The following is a 22,571-nucleotide window of genomic DNA, read 5'->3' as shown; positions in this document are numbered from 1 at the left end:
CAGTCAGTTTAGCTTTTGCATAATTCAGTGTATTAATTTTAGAAGTTAATTCTGTGGGCAGTCTTATGCTACTTGTTCCAAGATCCTTGAGAGAAAGCTTTGGTGTAACACGCTAAGAATGAAGACATATATGCATGAAAGAATGTATGCAAAAGAGAAAGACCCACATGCTTTCTTTTGACACCTAATATTTTGAAGCACTTGCTATGTACCAAGCACTAGGATGGTATCTTTACATTCTTTATCTCATTTAATTTCTCAATAGCCCTCTGAGGTGACTTATATTCTTAAACCCATTGTACAGAGCAGTAAATTGAGGCTCAAGGGAATTAGAATTTGAAGTCAGACCTACCAGTGGCGTTTCATAACTGTACTCCCCTAAGAAATAGCCAAATGAAATCTAAAAGAACTGTCTCTTCCTTTGTGGAATTGAATCCTTATACATTTGCATGAGAAGTAGTTAGATTTATCTTCACTTCTAATGCAGATCTCTAACTTTGAATGTGCCCTGGTTGTGGCCCCTGTGCTCTAGCTGGTGGTGCTGCCTTGGCAGTCAGTGCATCATCTTCCGGAGCTAAAATTCTGTTCCTCCGCTCACAAATGGCAAGAGCGAGGAACAGTCATGACCCAGGCTGAACACTGAGCAACTTCAAGTATCTCCTGGTATCTCCCCAGCCCAACTGTCTTCAGCAACAGAATTGGTTCCTTGTGGCCAATTTCATCTTTGCAAAATGAGACCAACTAAGAAAACATCAGTGGATGCAAATGAGGAAAGAAAAGACATCTGCCAAGTTAATTAAGAGGAAACATTCCTTTGACCTCTTGTTTTTTTGTTTCTTTTTTTCCTGTGTGTTCTGCCAAGGTGGGGTGGTCTCCCCTCCTCCGAGGGCTGCATCTGAGAGGGGCTGAATGCTTCATTGTGGGATGAACACAAAGTAATTTTAATATCCATTTGGCAGTTTTCCTGTTGTTTCTCCAGTTAGGAAACATTTTCTTCTACTTCTGCCCATTATCACAGCTTTGACATTCATGTCATTAACAGAATGTCATTTTGCAAGATACCAAATTAGGCGCAGCTAGCAACAAAACATACTGAACAGGAAGATAATGGCTTTTTGCCCACGTCTTTTTCTCCCCGAAAAGAACAAAGTGGAGCTCTGATGTCGGCCGTGTGTGTGTGTGTGTGTGTGTGTGTGTGTGTGTGTGTGTGTGTGATGCTTTAGAGCTGGAAGGGTGTAAATAAATAGTCGTGCTGTTCACTCTGGGCTTGACATACATTTCTGATGAGTGTCAGAAAAGGAGACTTGGTGGTTCTGGAAGTAAAATCCCCTCCCTTTTGTGGGTGAGAGAGGAGTGGCCTCAGATTCCTCTGAACCCGAGAGAAGGAGCAGAGTTTTGCTTTTTTTGGGTAGTGCTTAGCTATGTAGCTAAATTCCTCTCCTAGACTAAAATATAGCCACAGAGTCCAATGTTTGTAGCTATAGCAAGTTAAACTGAGGTGTGATTTCTGTATGGGGAAGCCTGTATGTAAAACATTATATTAGTTCAGCTGATACACACACACACACACACACACACACACACACACACGCGATTTGGATAGAAGAAAACCTTCTAATTCACCTTCACGAAGCTGTGCACCATGTCTTAAAAGCAATAAACATAGGAGATAATAAGTACAGGGGAAAGGAGTTCATAGTAAAATTTTATTATGGTCTTTCCAAAAAGGCAGGTCAGAACATCAGAGTTAAGGTGTTGCGTTTACTCTGATTTGGCACTGCTACCACTTTCTATGGCTTTTTAAAGGTATATTTCCTTACCACTGGCTAACAGAGAATAATCCAGTGCTTTTAAATTAAATTGATTCAAAGTAATTTTTCTAGTTGGACTTTGGACATGGTTTTGTTTTTTGTTTTTTTTTGCTACTTAAAAATAACGTATCCAGTTGTGACTTTCACCCATGTTAAGCATGAAAATGGGAGTTTTAAAACAATGTGTCTCATACATCCCCCCAACACACGCACGTGCACGTACACACACACACACACACACACACACACACACAGTGGAAGTTTAAAAAAAACTTGGTTTGTATTTTCATTGGCTCCCCAACATGCCTATAGGCTTACCGTTGTTCCCTGACCACAAATGCCCTGAGGACAACCAAAGTCTTGGGTGTTTGACCCTGACCCTTTTACCCAGGTTTAAAATTGGGGCCCTGCCCCCACCCCTCCCAGCGGTCCTCATTGCCAATTTGGAAGCCCAACCGCAGGCAGGCTCATCGGTGGGTACCAGCTCTTTACCCTTCCAGGACAGGTCAGACCCAGTTTTGTAGGACTCCACACAGTGTTTGGGCCAGATCAGCCTTTGAAGCAGTTTCTCAAGATACAGCACATGCCTTTCAACTATTAGATCAGAATTAATTACATTGGCTTCTCAGCACTCTTCACTCCCTCAGCCCAAGGAGGAACAGTCTGTGCTGTGTCTGTACCAGGTGGGGTTTGATCTCTTATACTCTTGAGTAATCATAAGTCCAGAAGTCATCTCCTCATTGACTCTCTCCCCTTAAGTGTCCTCATCCAAGCAGATAACCTGCCCTGATGTTTTAATTCCTCAGCTTTTTTTCAGCAGGAACACAGGCTGGGTACCTCCTTTGATTTGGGTTACAGATAAATAACACTAAAAAAAAATTCACAGGTGTTCAGGCCCCTTCTCACTTGAATTACTTTTTACTTTAAACATTTTTATCAGTTGAACTTAGCCTGCTACTATAAATCTCACATCATTTCTAAACTCCTACTTGACTTTGGTCATTGTATTATGTCCCTCTTTTCATTCCACTGATTACCCTACTATAATTTTATTCAGGGTGACATGTTTATAGGTTTTCCCAGTAAGGTGTTTCATACCATATACCCAGCACCACAAACCTGTCAGCTCTGTGTGTTTGCTTAGTCTAAGCTCATATCATTAGGCTATATTAGAATACCATCTTGGGTCAGTTTAGTCTTGTAAATTAGACAATGTTTGTCCTCCATGTTAAATTATAAACTTCCTAGAGGCAGGAAACATATTTAATTAGTCATTGAAAAATATTTATTGATTCTATATTCAAATCATTTTTATTTTCTGTATTTTTCTGGGTATCCAGAGATTTGCTGTTATATAGATAATAATCTTTGCTCTCAAGGTATGTATCCCCCCTCTAGATTGTAATCTCCTTGTGGAATTTTTGGTTATGTTTGTTCGCCAAATGGGTAATGGCAGTGTGGTGTTCTGCCTGCCAGGATCATGGTGGTGCAACATGGTGAGTGTCAGCTACCTATCAGTCACATGTTAACATGACATCAGAGCTCACTGTGCCAGCCACATGGAAATTGCTCCATTGGTGTGTCTCGCTTTGAAATAGGATCAAAATGGAATAACCAAGAAGAAATCAGATTAAAAAATGTTTATTGTGTCAGGTGGATCACTGAAATTAAGGGCTTATTTAGGGAAGACCAGTGAAGTGGAAGGACAGTTTGTCATAATATCTGTCTATATAAATAAAACCTTAGTATGCAAATAGACTGAACGGCAGAACAACCGAACAACCGGTCGCTATGACATGTGCTGACCACCAAGGGGTGCGTGCGGAACATGGTGGGCGCCAGCAGCAGGCGGCAGAATGTGGAACATGGTGGGCTTTGGCCACAGTGGGTTGGTGGAGCAGGTGAGCAAGGGCGCCAGACCAAGGCGGGGTGCCGGTCACTGTCATCGGGGCAAGCCTCTGGTGGTTACTGAAAATTCTTTGATCCCATGCACTGTGGTCCTGCCTGGTGCTTGCACCTGCTGCCAGCGCCGGCCCCGCTCACACACCCAGCCAGCTTTGGAGCTGCCACTAGCACCTGCTGTCGGCATCCTGTGCGGGTCCCAATTGCTTGGTGCTGTCAGCAGGTGTGAGTGACGACTGCTGGCCTGATCGTCCCTCAGGGCTTCTCTACCTCCCCCTGCTCCTGAGGGGCCATAAGGGCAGCAGCTGCCGCTTGTACCCACTGACGGCGCTGGCCCCGCTCGCACCTGCTGTGGGCACTGGTTCCAGTAGCTCCACGCTGTCAGCGGGTGCGAGCTGGGCTGGTGCCATCAGCGCATGGGAGCGGGGCTGCCAGCAGACAGAGGACAAGGGGCGGTGGTGGGAGGGGCAGGGCGGGGGCATGGAGGATGGGCCGAGACCCACTCCTGTGCCCACTGCAGCCTCGCGGCCCACAGTTCCTTTCAAGGTGCACGAGACTAGTATACTATAAAGTTATAGTGTTTATTATTTATGAAAACACTAGAGGCCCGGTGCACGAAATTCGTGCATGGTGGGAGTATCCCTAAGCCTAGCCTGCACCCTCTCCAACCTGGGATCCCTCTCACAATCCAGGATTGCTGGCACCCAACTGCTCACCTGCCTATCTGCTTGATGACTGATTGTCACTAACCACTTCTGCCTGTCAGCCTGATCATCCTCTAACCACTCCCCTGCCAGCCTGATCGATGCCTAACTGCTCCCCTGCCGGCCCGATTGCCCCTAACTGCCCTCCCCTGCAGGCCTGGTCCCTCCCAACTGCCCTCCCCTGCAGGCCATCTTGAGGCCACTTGAGGGTGGCCCTCTTGTGTGTTGGAGTGATGGTCAATTTGCATGTTACCTCTTTATTAGATAGGATGTTTCCAAGATGAATGGGGTTTTATCTCACATTTTAGATGGCAACAGATTAGTGTATGTACCTCTCTTCCAGATTCTGCCTTAACTGTGAATCAATCTTCTCTCTTCTTTTATACCTCAAACATTCTGAGAATGTCTTCTTCATTTTCTTATCTCCCAATAATATTTTGTACAAAGGAGTAGATGTTCCAGAAAATTTGTTACCTTGAATACTTTCTTGCTATTATCTGTATGTTCAGCCATCTCCCTCTTTGTCTATGAATACAGCAAATTGAGCCAGACCTCACTACAGGCTTATCTTAATAGATTAGATATAATTCTAAGAAATATTGTATATAGTAATATATATATATTGATTTTTCTCAGAATTTTTGAAAGCCTGGAGACCTATCCCTTTATCCAGGCATATAATTAGCCTAAAGTTTTTGCTCCTAGATGAAAATAGTATGAGCAACCATTCATTTCCATTATAATCAATGCCTTCAAAAAGGAATTTTTCTACTAATGGAAAAGTTAAGTTCAAGTATCCAGCTGATAATATCAATAATAAGCATTCATAATTGCAAACCCCCAGGACCTATGAACTAGGTCATTACATTGATGCATGTATGCAAAAGCCTGAAGTGCTCAGGCTTGGTAGTCAGTTATCAGCACTGCTATTTTCCCAGTTTTGTGGGGAAGAGCATGGGCTGGGCCTGGCGGTGTGGTGCAGTGGTTAAGCATTGACCTATGCACCGAAAGGTCACCTGCTCAGGGCACTTGTTCCGGTTGCAGCCTCAGTCCCCGTAGGGGCGTGCAGGAGGCAACCTATTGATGTTTCTCTCTTTCTCCCTCTCTCTCTAAAAATTAATAAAAACAATTTTTTTAAAAAAAAGAGTTACAGATTGGTATAATACTTGCCTTGAATTTGGGGGCCTTTTTTAATTTTAAAATAAAATACTTTATTTTAAAGTAGGATTACAGGAGATGTCTGCGATTAGGGCTGCACATCAACTTAACGTCCTCACTGATCTCCCTACGTCCTTTTTTGGCTATTTCAATTCAGCAGCCAAAATGGTTCTTCTAAAAGTCAGATTATGTTCAAAACCTTCCAAAGGATTCCCTTTTCACTGAGACTAAAAACCAGTGCTCATACTGTGGCCTGGAACTGCCAGAGATCTGTGCCCTGTCCTCTCTGCTGTCCACTTTTGCTGCTTGTCTCTGGCCCACGTCGCTCTGGCCACACTGGCCTGCTTGCTGTTCCTGGGCACACCTGCCTCTGGGCCTTTGCTCCTGTGGATGCTCACTCCACCTCAACCTTCTGGTCTTATTCAGATTTCACCTCTCCAGTGAGACCTTTCCTGACCACCTATTTAACATTGTGATTTTTCACATCTGCACTCCTTGTCTTACTTTCCGCATTATTTTTCTCTATCACCATCGCCCATACTCTAAATTAGACTAGTTTATTGTATTTGTTACCTGTTTCCTCCTGCAGAATGGGATCACCTTGAGGGCAGCAGGGATTCTGTGTGTTTAGAATAATAGTACCTAGGATATATTAGGGACCCAAAAACTGATTTGTGGAATGGATTAATGAAAGCCAGCATGGAGCCTTGATTTCATGGGTCATAGGGAAGACACCGGCATTGCCTTAACTTCACATAAGTCACAAAGTATGTCTCAGAGACAGAAACATTAATGCTTTGTTCTCTGCACCGAATAAAGAGAACTAAGCAAGATTTGGGCGGGGAAGTGTCCAAATAAGATTTTAAGGAAGATTTGTTTTATGTTGTGTAATATATTTTTTCCTTTCAAATATATCCTCAGAGATATTTTTCAAGGCTTTTGCGATCACATTTGCAAATGCATAAAGGCCTAGATATTTCATGTTGCAAAAAGGAAAAAGAAATGTATAATATACTTTTAGTACATTTAAAACCCTAAAATTTATTTCAAATGAATAATCTAAAAAAGGAATGAATTAGACTCATTTTTATGTTGCCATGGTTAAATCACAAAAAATATAATGTCAAGTGGAAAAAAATATAGTTACAGAATCTCTATAATGTATAGAGTGTGAAAGTATAGTTTATACAAAAACCAAAGCATGCCTGTCATTGAAGTACAAAGTGAACATGTGTCAAAGATTTTACTTCAATTATTAATGACAGTAGCAGTAACATATTAAAACGGGTTCAAAGAAGATTTTGAAAACCAGACATATGTATATTTTTCAATTAGGAATGATGAAATGGATTTGCTAGTAGATGTAAAACTGATTCATATCTTGTAGTACATGATATTAAATGTTTGGGTTTATCTTTCCATGGAGTGAATATTGATTATACCTGTACCATACAAAGTTAATTTATACTAGTAATATCATGGACAAGAATCATTTGTATTACTAACAGTTTTCCACAACTTAATTTCTATCCCTTCAGAGTTTTTAAATAGCCTAATCAATAGAAAGATAATGAAAGATACTCTTATGGACTCACTACCCTGGGGGTTCACTATAGTTCTCAACTTTCCTAATGCTGCGACCCTTTAATACAGTTCCTCATGTTGTGGTGACCCCCAATTTCATTGGTACAAATTGAACATAATTGAAGCATAGTGATTAATCACAAAAACAATATGTAATTATATATGTGTTTTCTGATGGTCTTAGGCGACCCCTGTGAAAGGGTCATTTGACCCCCAAGGGCGTTGTGACCCACAGGTTGAGAACCGCTGCTATAGAGCCTAAGCCACCGAAAGGAAAGCCACTCATCTCTTTTGCATAGTCCTGGGCCTTTGCCAGTTGTTCCTGATATGCGATACTACTAGTGAAAATGTGAACACGCATACAGATGTTGTTCGTAGGTTTCCATGTATCTACGCTAAAGGACCAGCAATGGATGGGAAAGCTATAAGCTACAGTTCCTTTAGTAGTTGCATAGTTGGGGACTGGAAAGTTGGTTTTGATGTCAGAGGCACATTTCTCCCTATCATATGTATACTAGAGGCCTGGTGCACGAATTCGTGCATGGGTGGGGTCCGGCCAGCCCGTCCCGATTGGGGCCTGTCAGGGTAGGCTGGGGCTGCAGGCAGTTGGCTGGCTGGCCCTGCCTCTGATTGGGGTGGTGGGGGCCAATCGGGGGTGGGGCCAGCTGGAGGGGCAGGACTGATCGGGGCCCGGATCAGGCTGGTTGGCTGCTGCAGTGAGCGTCATAGACACTGGTCGTTCCAGTCATTCTGGTCGTTCTGCCATTCTGGTAACTTGGCTTTTATATATACAGATGGGAATCCTATTTGTGTGACTGTATCAGGAAGTCAGTTTATCATTTTACAATGAGAGGTGTCTTTCTCCACTTAGTTTGGATGGGGACGGCCAGGGGGGCAGGCAGTTGGGGCCCAGATCAGGCTAATTGGCTGCTGCAGTCTGTGTCATAGCCACTGGTCATCCTGGTTGTTCTGGTCGTTCCGCCATTCCGGTCTCTGGGTATATATGTGTGTGTGTGTGTGTGTGTGTGTGTGTGTGTGTGTGTGTGTATAAAATAGGTGTTTATTCCAGGTGGTGGGATAATTACTATATTATGTTTATATATTTTCTATATTTTTAAAATTTCATTGACCGAAAAGTATATATACTAGTATGTTTACAACTGTTTCTCTAATCTGATCAGCCCTGCCATTGTAAAGACAAGGAAACAGAAGCCCGCTGGGCTTATAACCTGTACGCAGCAGCCCTGCATTGGCTGGACAAGTCCTGGCTCCTGGTCTTGCCCAGCTTTTCTCCACATGAGCCTTCTTTGTTTAAGGAATATTCAAATGTTCATATTCTATTAAGGTATTAGGAAATAGTTAGCAGATGTTCATATCCAGCTAAGCTGTGGTGTATAATTGGTCTCTTGTGCACATTTATCAAATTTTTCATCAAGATGAATTAATAAGTTATAACCTCGCCTCTGAGAATTCCTGGGGCTGTTCTTATGCAGTTCACGGTGTGATCACTGCCCCTCAGTTGCGGTCAGTCGGATTCCATAATGAGCGTTGACCTTTCAAGTCAGCCAGGAATGTTAGAAACCACTGCCTGTTGGGGCTGCCTCTCCTCGGCTTGTCTTGCCATGATCAGACACGATTGGTATTCATGTCTCAAAATGAATGTAATTTAAAATTAAGCTGGGGTTCAGCTACTCTGAACAGTTGCTAAAGGCCACAGCCTGGTGGGCCTCACAGCTTTCACAGCCCTGGTTGGGGGTAATTAGCAGGTTTTTCTGCCAGGAGAGATGTGACAAAGCCAGATGTGAAAGGTTTACAGGTCCCTGCAAGCCCTTCCTGTGGAACCCCGAGCATGAGAACCACCTAGGCGGAAGTAGAGTGTGGGTGCTTTGGACCAAACATGTGGTCACGGCATTACCCCCCCACCCCCTTCCTCAGCCTGGCAGCCCTCTTTGTCCTTCACACTGAGTCAGGCCTGACTTAGAGGATGAAATGCATGCTCCGTCTCTATCTTCCTAGTGAAGGGAAGGCACTGTTGGCAATAGTTAGGAGATCGTGAAACTGCTTTGGTGGATGGGAACAGTGAACTCAAGGAGCAGGAGTGGTGCCCTGTTCAAGCCTCGCTTCACCTGCCTGAGCCCAAAAAATATGCAAATAAAGCACTTCTGATAGCCACCTATCACTAGTGCCTGCCCCGCTGTGAGGTTCTCAATGAGTGTTCTGTCTCTGCTTGCCTTGCCTCCCAGCCCGCAGGGGCCAGCCAGCCCTGCTCACTCAAAGGTACTGCTGTTGCCCTGGTAGGTGTGGCTCAGTTGGTTGGGCGTTGTCCTGTGCACCGAAAGGTCAATAGTTCGATTCCAGGTCAGGGCACATGTACAGGTTGCCAGCTTGATCCCCCATGGGGAGCACAAAGGAGATGAAGGAGGCAGCTGATCAATGTTTGGCTCTCGCGTCAATCTCTCTCTCTCTCTCTCTCTTTCTCTCTCTCTCTCTCTCTTCTCTTTCATAAAAAAAAAAAAAAATCAATTAAAAAAAAGTACCGCCATAGTCTTTCCACCTTCCCATTCTTCTCAGATCCCTGGTCCACACTATATGCTTTCTGGCACTTTAAGGTAAAACAGAAACATCACTTCCGTAGCAGAAAGCTCTTAACTTTTTAAAAATTTATCCTCACCCTAGCATTTGAGCTTGCACAGATTTATCTCCAGTTTTTAGCCTTAGGAACAAAGGTATATAATTCCCAAGTGAAACTGAAGGACAGATGGACTCAAGTTTCTGCTCAAGTTCATTCCCAAAAGCCTTCTTTCTCCTCCACGCTTTAAGAAGAAAGGGAAGCCCCTCACCCTGCCCATGTTCTGGTCTGAAAGCCAAAGGCAGGGTGTCCACTTCCCACAAAGCACCTCCTCCTCCTCCTCCTTGGTTCTCCAGTTGAAGCAACACACAGAGACACCTACTCTGCCTGCGATCACAGGCTCCGTTTGTTCTCTCAGTGTGGAAGGTTGCGCAGTGATGGCACAGTTCTTTACTTGCAAAATCTAATTTAGCCAGAGCGGACAGCCATCTAAACTTGAGACAAAGGCAAAGTGGTCTTTGCATCAAGTTGGGCTGATGGTGCCAGCATTTCTTTTGTTTTGTTGGGGAGGGCGGGGGAGGAGGGGACCGTGACAGTGCCTGAGAGCAAGCAAGGCTGAATCACCTTAGTCATGCTGCTGAAAGGGAAGGGACCTTGATTTTACCCAAGTGGTGATGTTACCACTATTTTATCACTTTATGGATCAAATGAATGTAGTGTAGTCACCAGCACCTGAAGGGCTGCCTCACACTGCCATAGGAGTCTCCTTTCATCAGCAGAAAAGAGTGTGACACCTGGATGAATAAATAATGGCAGTAGAGGTCAGCTCAGCATCTTGCGCCTGTGTCATTATTAATGTGGGCAGTGTCATGTGCTGAGACAATCCAGGTAGTAAATACTCATAGGTCCTGTCTACTCAGAGTTTTCTTACTGTGGGATTAAATGTAGATTTCAATTCATTTATTGGGAGTCAGGTACCTAGACAATAAGATTAGGTGACTCTCAGAGACATTAGACACAGGTAGTATTGAGATCAAATGACCACCCTTCCTCTCCAACCTTGCAAAGTTACCTACAGAATATCTTAGTAGGGTCCTAGAATTTTGAAAGTAATTATATATCAAGATCTAGGTATTTTGAGGTTAAATACAGTATAAAATGCCCCATTACCTTTAAGAATGTTAGCAATAACTAAATTAATTGTTGAGGCCAAGACCCTACTTGATGAGCGTAGGGATTTATTTTGTGTACTTACGGAAATGTATCTTGACCTGTATTTTATCAAGTTTTGATTTGCCACACTGAGGAGTATTTCATGTTTAACATGTTCCTGTTTGATTGTTGAGAGATTCAAGAAAGTTCCAAGTCTGTTATCTGGGAACTTTTTTAATACTCTCTAGCAACATGCTCAAGGTCCATATGAGGTTAGAGAAGACACTTCCAGCTCTGATTGTTAAAGCATTTGTCAGTAACATTTGCCAGTTATTTAAGGTTTAGTGCAACAGACTACCAGTACCTTAAATGTGGTAAACTGTTAAGATTCTGAAAGCAGTTTGTTTTTAACTTCTTTTACCTTTCTCTTGTATTCATAGATGAAGAATCCTTATTTTTTTTCACTCTAAATTGCATTTATAGTTGTCTGGTTGTAGCAATTACAAACCTTTATAGAGAGAAGGCAAACACAGGATGAATATAATATAAAGTTTTTTCATATTTTATATTTTCATATTGACCAAGCAAGTATATTCCATTTTCTGGTTTTGTTTAGACATTTCTTTTTGAGATTTTTTAAAATCACATTTTAGAAATCAATACTTTTCTACCCTTTTATGATAGACTTTTAAATAACTGATTAAAATGTTAGATTTTTTGTTTGTGTTTACTTTGTTATAAATCTAAATTTTTGGTTATTTTGTTTGTTGTGGTAGTGTACTAGTCATTCTATATCTCTTAATGAAATTTCAATTTTTTAAAGTTTTCTTTAAGAAATAGTTTCTAAATATTAGGTTTACGGCAGCATATTTCACTAATATCCCCATTTAAGATATTCATAAGATTACTATTTCTATTTATTTACATTTTAATTTGATTTACATATATAAACAATAATTGAATATCAAGAGAAAATTGTCATAAATGATGTAGAAGAAATACTAAATATAAAAAATAATACCAATAGCCATTTTTTTTGGATAGCTAACCCTTGTTTCAATTAATTTGCTCAAATTAACAAATAACTTGGCTGAGATTTGCAGGGTATAAATCTGTCTTTTTAAATTTATTAACACCAGCAAGTTGGTATACTTAAAATATCTGTATTAAAATGAAAGGAGACATTAATTTGAATTAACACTAAATATAGTGTACAGTTTATTTGTAAAACAATCACACTATCTGATTTAATAATTATGAATGTAATAGGTTGAATACAGTTCTTGATAGATGAGTTGGTAATAACACAATCCACCTTCATAATTAAGTATCAAGGGTCTATTCTTATTCAACAGCTTCTTTAAGGCTGAGTAAACATGATCTTAATTATACTCACAGATTATGCTACAGGATGTTGATTGCTCCAGTAAGGAAAATAAAATGATGCAGCCTCACCTTAAGAAATTATAAATATGGGCATGTTAACAAATGATGACAAGCAGCAAATATCTAAGAGAGAGGATTGGTTTGCAAGCCAATATTGCTGAAAGAAATTGTACTTGGTTTAGAAATGTATCATTTGCATATTTAGAAATGTTCCTTTCAAGCATCTTCTACACACTCTCAAATATATCTAATTTAGAAGTCAGGTGAAAATTCCTGTTTCAAGAACCTGCTCTAACAGGTATATTCTTAATTAAAAAGGCATTACAGTAAACCTTTAATGAAGGCAGCCCACAGGTAGGAGAAGGAACCAGAGAGCCCTGAAACTTATTATAGGTGAATTCATTTATTATCTTTCTAACGTCGGTGCTGACAGTAAAGAATGAAGTGCCAACCTGTATCTAAGGAAAGCAAATGGAAGTAACACCCACTTCACCGTCCACCAGCTTTGCATGTGTCGTATTCTTTGAGGCTTGTGAAAGTTACATTGGAATAAGATTGGCTATTTTATAATTTTCACTAGCAGGAACAGGAAAAGATAGTTGCCCTATGTCCGTATGTAGCAATTATTTCCATTCATGGAGTACCAGGATAAAAACGGTAGGGAGTGTGCCTGTGAAAATAGGCCTCCACTGTTATTTTCATGCAAACAGGAATGTTTTTATAATTCCAAAATATGTACCTTAATTAGGAATTTGAATGCTGTATACAAGATGAAAAATGAATGAGTAGTGAAATACATTTATCTTAGGCATCGGCTGTTGTATTGACAAAAGGCACAAATGTGAAATTTGTCTAAATAATTAGATTTTTAATTAGTGCATCATTGTAAGATTAATGTCATTGCGCTTCATTGCATGTAATTTTGTATTAGAAATTTCATGTCAACAAAGATGCTACCTGTGGTTTGCTGATTTGAAGCGCTAATTTATCACTTGCATGTGTGGCATGTCACATATTTGCAATCAAGACCTGAAAGAAGGCTTTTGATTATAGCTTCACTGGTGGTGAGGAATATTGATGCTGTGATACTACATGAATACTTTATATTTTCTAATACTCAAGAGGCAGCCACCCCTCAAATATTAGTGAGTGCATATCGACTTGCAAAAATGTTGTTAATAGTATGAGCTGATAGGTAGTTTAACCTCTGGTCTGTGCCTGTATTGAATATGCCTGAATTATTATTACTACTATTATTTTTATTATTATTAATCTAATGCTATATTATCTTTTTAAAACTTTGTTTTTCCTTTCCTTTTGACAGTTGCCGAACAAGCAACCGAAAAAGCTTAATAGGCAATGGGCAGTCAACAGCATTGCCCCGACCACACTCACCTCTCTCGGCTCATGCAGGTAATTAGTTCTCTTTCCTGGAGTTTTGTTTTACTTCTTTTTGATAGCATTTTTGTGTGTGGGTTGTGGGTGTGGGTGTGGGTGTGTGTGTGTCTTTCAAAATAATCTGGGCATTTTGAAACTCAGGTGTGTCTTCATGTCTTTTTAGCCTGGTTTTCCTGGTGGTTTCTCACTAAGTTGTTCTTTCTGATGTTAGCCCAAACATCACAGTGTTTGGACTCTAAAATTGAGGAGAATTTCTTTTTATGTGGGGTCCTTTTTCAATTACTTATTTCTCAGTTTCCCAATGTGTGGAGGATGCAAGACATGTTTGCACATTAGGATTATCTTTGAGAAGAGCAGACATGTTAGTTCACATGAAAAGGATGTGTGTTCAGAACTTTAGGGGAAGAAAAATATCTTTTATCTATCCTTCCAAGTTCTCCACTGGGAGCCTGGTAACCAGAAACAGACTGACAACAGGAAATGTAACACACTTACGTAATGTAAGCTTTACGTAACACAGGGAGCCTTCACAAGGAAGTGAAGACCCAAAGAAACAGTTAAACTGAGTGTTTTTATGCTAGGTTTAATGAAGAGTGGAAAGTTGTACAAAAACGTGATAGGGCAGAGGTGATGGCTAATTGTGATAAACTGAAATTAGCAAGGCCATTCTTTACATTCCTCTGTGTCCCTTATCTTTAGAGATGATAAGGTTTCTTTACTCCAGGCATAGGACAGTACCTTCCACAGGAGGGTTTTATGACTTGCTTTAGGGCAGGTCTTCTTGCACACACCCTTCCTCACATTCCTTCAGCTTGAAATAGTCAGTATGCCAAGATGACGTATTTTGGGGTTACATGTCCTATAGTCTGTCAGAACTAGCCAGCATTTTTTTTCCTGCTAAAGTTGAACCAAGATATACACACACACACACACACACACACACACACACACATACACACACACACGTGCTATTACAAACAATGCTGCTACAAGCAGTCTAGAACATGTCTCCTCTTGTATATTTGCATTGTGTTCTCTAAAGTTATACCTGTTGGCGGCATATATAATTATTTCTTTCATCCAGAACCATTGTAGAGACAATGAAGATTCAAGAGATGAGGCCCTTGGGCTCAGGTACTAATTATAAGGAAGATAGAGCCATATTACAAAAACCTCAGTGAAAACTGCTGTATGTTTAAAGTTCTATCCAAGATGGTGCAAAGAAGAGAAGGGTTAATTCCAATCAGGAAAGTCCAGGAGAGTTTGAAGGAACTACTTGCTTAATATGTTAAAAGATGAGTAAGACTTTGACAGGTAGAAACGGGAATTCCCAGTGTGTGGCTAGAGCTGGGGAGGTGTATGCTTGATTGTAACAGAAGATAAAGGTGGAAAGAGAAACGAAAGGCAGAGAGGAGAAGGAATTTTGACCTTGAATGCCTTTCAGGGATTTTGAGGAAGATCCGTGTTTTAGGAAGATGTCTTCAGGATTGTGAAGAATGGTGGGTTGACAGTATGAGCACTTCCTCTATCACACTATTGTGAAAACTCTGACTTCACACTGAGGGGCTTTCAGATGATGATTTCACATTTGAAAGCAGGGCTGTGACTCTTCCTCAGAAGTCCTTTTGCTTGGGCGGGTGGTACTCAACCTGAGAGTGGGTGTTATCCGTGACATGTTTGGGGAGAAGGGAGAGATAGAGGTAGCTGCCTCTGTGGAGTAACATTTTGTTTTATTCATAGTAATAAATAAAAGATGGTAAAGTAGAAAAGGTAAAGTTGTGATACTGTAGCAAGACCGCTAAAGTTCAGAAATGCCACTCGCGGGTAAAACTGGAGAGAATCGTAGGAAAGCACGCTCTAGGCTGCTCATAGCAGTGTTCTAGGTAATGGCTGACCATTGGAAGCAACCTAAACATTTATCAGTTAGAAAATGGAGAAATGAATTGTGGCATAGGCGTCCACAGAACACTGTCCACATAGCAGAAAATGAACTAGCCCTGCACATCTCCACATGCGTGAAACTCGAAGGTAGTATTGGACAACAAAAGGAAGGTACAAAAAGATATTATTTAAACCATTCATATAAGGCTAACGTTATGCTACAAAGAATATTTTGTTTAGGGATACACACTACACATAAATATGTATGTTTATGTGCATATATGTTTATAGTAAGAGTATAAAGGAAAACAGTAATTTTAAAGGCCAATTTCATGAGAGCTGTGAGGGGGATATAATCGGGGAGAATGATAGCAGTTGGTAATATTGTGTTTCCAGAGCTGTGTGATGAATACACAGCTATAATGTTACCATTTATACTTTGGAGACTTATGTTATATCATTGTTATATAAAATCAAAAGCTGACGGAGGGGCAAGCGAGGCCACATACCTTAGTGGAGGCTGAAATTCTTTTTTTCATCTTTATATTCCTCCATCACAGGGCCTAATGGTATATACTAGGTGCTGAGTAAATGATGAAGTCTATTTGTTATGTATAATTCGATAGTGATTAAAATAAATTAACCTTACTCCTCTTTATAGTGTTCTGTAGTAATTGTGCCACACTTTATGTGCCTTTTGATTACTCTTTATTACTGTGATTGTCTTCAATTCTCATATTGAGATTAGAGAAAATGTGGTTAAGACTTTAATGATCCTCTTAATTCTTTTCTCTATGTAGACTTGGGTTGAATTCCTTCCCCTTCAAACATCATTTTAGGATTTAGTCAGAGGAGTGGGCAGAGAGGAGCCTTTCTTTCAGGTTCTGAGAGTACTTTTCCTTATGTTACGGAGCCCACAGGTTGTTACTCACCCAGAAGCTGTAGAAGTCTGTCAGACGTTTTGTGAGAAATGGCATTCATCTCAGTCTGGTAGATTGCTATTTCTGTATAAAAAGAAGAAAATGTAAATTAAGGAAAGGACCATTCTCATGCCTTGATATGTGAAGTGCCTCCCCGCTCACCATGCCTCTTAGCTCTGACTGCCCATTGCTACCTTCTCTGTCATGTATGTGATACACAGAATGCCAGGTGAGGGTTCCTAGAAGTCTCCAGGAAAACAAGAGGAAGGAAAACTGCCTTCTCTCAATGCTTATGCACCCAAAATATAGAGTTATGCTTTCTGTTTTTCTTCGTTAGAGATAATATGTCAGGCCACTCATTGCTGACACATGACTTTACGCCCATCACGTGACTCAGTGGAGATGAGAACTTTATTTGTGGCCTGAGGAAAAGGAATACTGGCACAGTGTTCTGCAGCTTATCTCCACACACAAAGCAGTGCTTGTTGAAAACCAGGGATTCCTCAAAGAACGGTGAACAGGATAGTCCCATTTTAATAAAAAAGGGAAGGTTGAATATCCTAGGCTCCTATTCCAGGAAGATTCTAAGCATGAAATACAATCCAGAAGCCCCAAAGAAAAGACTGGTGTGCCTCTCCTACAATGAAAATTTCTGCATAATAAACAAAATCAAAAGAAAAATTGTGAAAAATGTCTCATGCTTATAACTGACCAACATCGGATTGCCTTAATATAGAAAGAGCTTGTGTAAATTAATGTGAAAATTGATGAGTGCACCAAGAGAAAAATGAGCAAAAGATGTAAATGGCATGTCACGGAGAAAAAATTGAACAACAAAAACGTGTGAAATGTTCACTCATCGTAACCCCAAGAGAAATGTGAACCAGGATAATGAGTTACTATGGTTCATCTAGCATATTGTCAAAAAAAGGTTAAAAATTGGTAGAATGGTGAAGCGGTTCCTCTCATATCCTATCGTGTTCATCATTGAGGTACTCCTGTGGAGGGATTTTGCAGACATAATTAAAGTCCCAAGTCAGATCATCTTTTATACAGAGATTATTTGAGTGGGCCTGACCCAACTGTATGAGCCCTTTCAAAGAAAGCATTTTCTCTGGTTAGGGCAGAGCAGTTAGAGATAGATGTGAGCCTGAGGTGGATTGGACGTGGCCATTGTGGACTTGGAGTTAGGAGAGGGCAGAGTCCGGAAGCGGGCAGCAAGCAGCCTGAGGCTGACAGCCAGGATGAAATGGAGACCTCAATCCTGTCGCCTCAGTGATCTGACTCTCCACAACCTGTATGACCTGGGAAGTGGATTCTTTCCCAGCCTCCAGATAAGAGCCCAGCCCTGCTGACACTGTGATTGTGGCCACATGATACCCTGAGAAGGAAAACTGGGTGAGGGTTCCTAGGGAACTGGGAGCTGGTGGATTTCTACCTTTCTTTGATTTTGGCTTTATGATCCATTGAGAGCCTCCTGAGCTCGAACAAGTGAAGCCTACCTAAGATTAATAAATAGGTTATCAATTTTTTAAGTCATTAAATATTTGGTAATTTATTACATAGCAATAGAAAACTAATATAGGTATTGTTTTGTTTATTGGTTTTATTTTTAGAGTCCTATTTTATTGTAAAGTCACGATATGCTAATTTCATTACCTTCCTGTTCCCCAAAGATAAGCATTTCTAAGTTGCTCCTTTCTCCTTCCAAAAATTCTTATGGATATGTGTAAATATATTTTCTTGAATAACCAAGGTACAGGGATCTTCAGGAGACCATTTTAAAATTCTGCCGGCCACAATATTACTTCCATATTGTATTGGATTCTAATGGTAAAAGTATGAGCTCTAAAAGTAATTATGCTTATAGAGGGTGGTCCACAGGCTAGATAAATAATCGAGACCTACTGACGCTAGGCTTTTAAAGTCCTAAGAGCAAATATTGCCCTATTGGCCAAAATACCTAACCTCTTGTGTCTTCAAAAATTGTTTTACTGTGAATTTGCAGGTGATTACGTAGATTCATTTGTAAGAGGATTTTTGGAAGAAAAGATGGAAAGAAGTATCAATTTCCTATTGGACACCTCTGGAAATTACTCAAGACAGGAAATACCTTTAAAAAGTTCACATAACCTAGTAGGTTAGTATCTAGTATATATATCATTAGTCATCACTGTACTTGCTGCTTCTCTGTTCACCAAGCCCCTCTTCGAAGATGTAACTGACCTAAAATTGGCATTTCTATCAATAGTGCAGCACAAGGGTTTCCTTTTCTCTAACCCTTACCAGTACTTATTATTTCTTGTGTCCTTGATAATAGCCATTGTAACAGGTATGAGGTAAATTCTTTTTTTAAAAAAGGAAGGGAGAGGGAGAGAGAGATAAAAATATCGATGATGAGAGAGAATCATTGATTGGCTGCCTCCTGCATGCCCGTGACTAGGGATCGAGCCTGTACCCCGGGCACGTGCCCTTGGCCGGAATCAAACCTGGGACCATTCAGTCTGCAGGCTGACGCTCTATCCACTGAGCAAAACCAGCTAGGGCTGAGGTAAATTCTTAGTATGTTTAATGTGCTTGTTTATTAATCTTTTGTAATGTCACTAATATCCTTTTGTAATATGCTGTTTGACTTTTTAAAATTAATTTAATTTTTAAATTATTTTTATTTTTTAATTACAGGTGACATACACTATTATATTAGTTTCAGGTGTACACCCCAGTGGTTAGATGTTGCATAACTTACTAAGTGATCATCCCAATAAATGTCCTATAAATCTGACATCACACATAGTTACTAGAATATTGTTGGCTATATTCCCTATACTGTACTTTACATCCCCATGACTGTTCTGTAACTACCAGTTTGTACTTCTTAATCCCTTTACCTTTTCATCCATCCCCCGAACCTTTCCCTTCTGACAAAACGTTTCTCCATCTGAGTCTGTTTCTGCTTTGCTTATTTGCTTGTTTTGTATTTTAGATTCCATCGTTGATAAATATGTATTTATTGCCATTTTGTTCAAATTTCTTTTATCTTTTTTTATTCTTCTTAAAGAACAGCCTCTAACTTTTCATTTAATATTGGTTTGGTGGTGATGAACTCCTTTAGCTTTTTCTTGCTATTTTACTTTTTGATTACTGTAATATTTTTCTTTCATTCTTTTGTGGCACAGTTTGTCAGTATTTTTCTTTCTGATTTCTTCCGTTTTTGTCGTCATTGTGTCTAGTTGTAGAGTTTCATTTTATGGACGAGGCTGGGCTTGCTCTGAGCATCACCTGTTCTGACCTCGCTGCTTCCCTGCCCTCTTTGCTTGACAAGTTTGGTATCAGTGAAGCATTTCCTTACTCATACTCCTTAATATGTCATATGGGGTGGTGTTTTTTTCCAAGCAGTGACCAAGGTTTTCACTACAAGATTTTTCCTGAATCTTGCCTTCAAAGGTGAGACAATAGCAATAATAATAATAAAAAAAGGTATCAAAAACAGTTTCTCTCTACGCCCTAGACAACTAGGGGAGGTTATGCACTTACACATTTCTGCTCAGATGTTTGCAGTACCATTAGGTTCACATGCCACACTCAGAGGGCAAGCTGTTACTCACGACTTTTAGTTTGCTGGTGGGAACAGCTTGGTCAATAGAGATGAATGATCTTCAGGTATCAGTGGAAGATTTCTCCTTGGCTAAGGTGAGACTGGGGACAGAGCCTTGAATGTAATAGTGCCTTTGTTTTATCTATTTTGTGACTTTCGTTCAAAAGCTATTAGCGGGTTTTTCATGCTTGAAATATTATTTGCCAAACTGTTTAAATCTGCTTTGGAGATCTTTAAACGAAAGTGTTCATTCAGCAAGGCAGTCACCTCCTTTGGCCAAGTAGACATGATGGTCCAAGACAAATGTATTCCTAGCTTCTTTCTATTTGGGTAATAGAACAAGGCTAATTGTGTGCCCATGGAGTCATGGCAAATTGATTGTTAGCTGTAGTAGAAATTAAGTGTCCTGATGCCCCATACAAACACTCTTTATTTAAAAAAATAGGAACGTCTTTTTCTACTCAAGGAAAAAGACACGGTCACTCATTGGCATTTTTTTTCTAATTATAAGCAGATTACAACAAAATCAACTTAACCGTATAAAACTTGTGTTCAGTTCAGAGCACCTTGAAGTATTCCTCAGAGGTTTCATTTCATGTAGGTTACAATCAGCAAATCATTTAGTCAGCCCTGGGTGGGACATCACCCGGGACTCATCTGGTTTTATTAAAACCTTCAGAAGGACCGAGACCCAGAGTTTCTTAATCTAGTGTGTGTGCCCAAGTTTTATAATTTTGCAGTGTACCTGTTCTGTGATTTCAGTTATTTCATAAATCAGTTTCTCTGAATTATGGAGAATGCCATCTTTCTTATTCCCTGCTGCACACACCGTTTTATATTGTAATCCTTAGCCTTTGTGTAACTGCCAATTGTTGGCCTGGGCAATGACACATCTTGCCCTTCCTGCTTAAGAAAAAGGATGACAAAATCAGACGGACTGGCGTCAGCGTGTTTTCCTCATTGGGGCATTGCTTTGTGTGGAATCGGTAATGACGGGTATATACCAGGATCATGAATGTGTGTTAGTTAACTTTTTCATAAAGATCCCTCTGCCCTGTGACTTCCATTTATCATTTTGGTCCTTTGAGAAGACTGCAATGTTTATGTGTAATTTATTCCTAATAATAATTTAATGACTGACATCTTTCATATCCCCCTGCTCTCTAAATGTAGAATTTAACCTGAATGGCCTCTGAGTTAGCTTTTTAGCTTCTCCATTATAAACTGAAGCTTTTGGAAGCTGATGTCTAAATTTAATTTTAAAGCTCCTCTGTGGTAACAAAAGTGGTATTAGTTTGCGGGGTTTTGTTTTGTTTTAGTACATGGGTTTTTCATCCATAAGGAAAGACTCTTTATTCTTTTTTTAAATCAAAATGTTGCAGTTTTTTGTGTTTATGCATCAACTATGGATTTGCTTTGATTTGGTTTGATTGCTAAAGTAGTAGATATATCTTAATTGCGTGTTTTCCAAGTTAGAGTTGACAGTATTTAGTGATACATTGCATGTGGGGTGAGGGAGAGGTCATCAAAGGTGGCTTCCAGCCGTCTTGCTGAGAATATGGATGGATGGCAGGGGCATTTCCCAGGGCGGAGGAAAGGAGAACAGATAGGAGCTGAATGCTTAAGAGTTCATATTGCTGCATAATGGATTGAAGATAGCAGTGAGCTACCTAAGTGACAAACAGTGTTGTTCTATGGGTGTGGAGCTGAAGGGGTTGAATATGTGCTGGTGATACCAGTTTGTTCATAGACAGTGTTTAAAACCCTGGGAAGGGATGAAATCATTGAGAGAAAAAGTTTTAGAGTGAGAAGACAGAACCTGGGGTTGAGTCTAGTGCAAACACTTAGAGGTTCTGGAAGGACAAGTATCCAGCAAGAAACTGAGAAAAAACAATGTGACAGGAGGGAGGGCAAGAGGAGAATCCAAGGGAAGACAGGGCTCCAGGAAGAGCCAGTGGTTATCAAGTTGATAGAGTGATTTATATTTCATTATTTTTAAAAGATATAAATGACATGTATTATGTCTTCTAAATACCTGAAAGTTTATATTATTAACATTGCCCACCTCCCAAAAAAAACCTCCCTTTCTTATCTACCGTATTTGCCGGCGTATAAGACGATTTTTTGGCCCTGAAAAATATGCCTCCAAGTGGGGGGTCGTCTTATACGCCAGGTACACTTCAGATAGACTGCCCATAGTGCTTGCCCCGTGCCATAGTGGCCTCCCGATGCCCGCCCACTTCATTCCACATACCGTTCAGGCATCAGCAGCGCTGCTGGGTGTATGCTCGGCTGTTATGCGATTTTGCTGTTATGCGATTTTACCACACTCGCAAAATCGCACACAGCCGATCATACACCCAGTATGATAGCGCAAAATCGCGAATCGCGATACCATACTAGGTGTATGGTTGGCTGTGTGCGATTTTGCGAGTGTGGTAAATTCGGGTTACCGTATATTTCTTTATATATGCATTGAAGATTCGCGATTTTGCTATATCATGGTGCCTG

General features: G+C 40.4%; 1 protein-coding gene across 1 annotated transcript in view; it reads left to right on the top strand.

The window, feature by feature from the left end:
• MAST4 (microtubule associated serine/threonine kinase family member 4) overlaps window positions 1-22,571 on the top strand; it is a 383,523-nt gene that overhangs the window by 264,805 nt on the left and 96,147 nt on the right. The window contains 1 exon segment of the mRNA XM_015563109.1: window positions 13,591-13,679. Within this exon segment, the coding sequence (XP_015418595.1) occupies window positions 13,591-13,679 (89 nt within the window).

Source organism: Myotis davidii, unplaced genomic scaffold, assembly GCF_000327345.1.
Source record: "Myotis davidii unplaced genomic scaffold, ASM32734v1 scaffold135, whole genome shotgun sequence".
NCBI classification, from domain to species: Eukaryota; Metazoa; Chordata; class Mammalia; order Chiroptera; family Vespertilionidae; genus Myotis; species Myotis davidii.
Note: the sequence above shows the minus strand (reverse complement) of the source record. Positions and strands in the feature narration are given on the sequence as shown.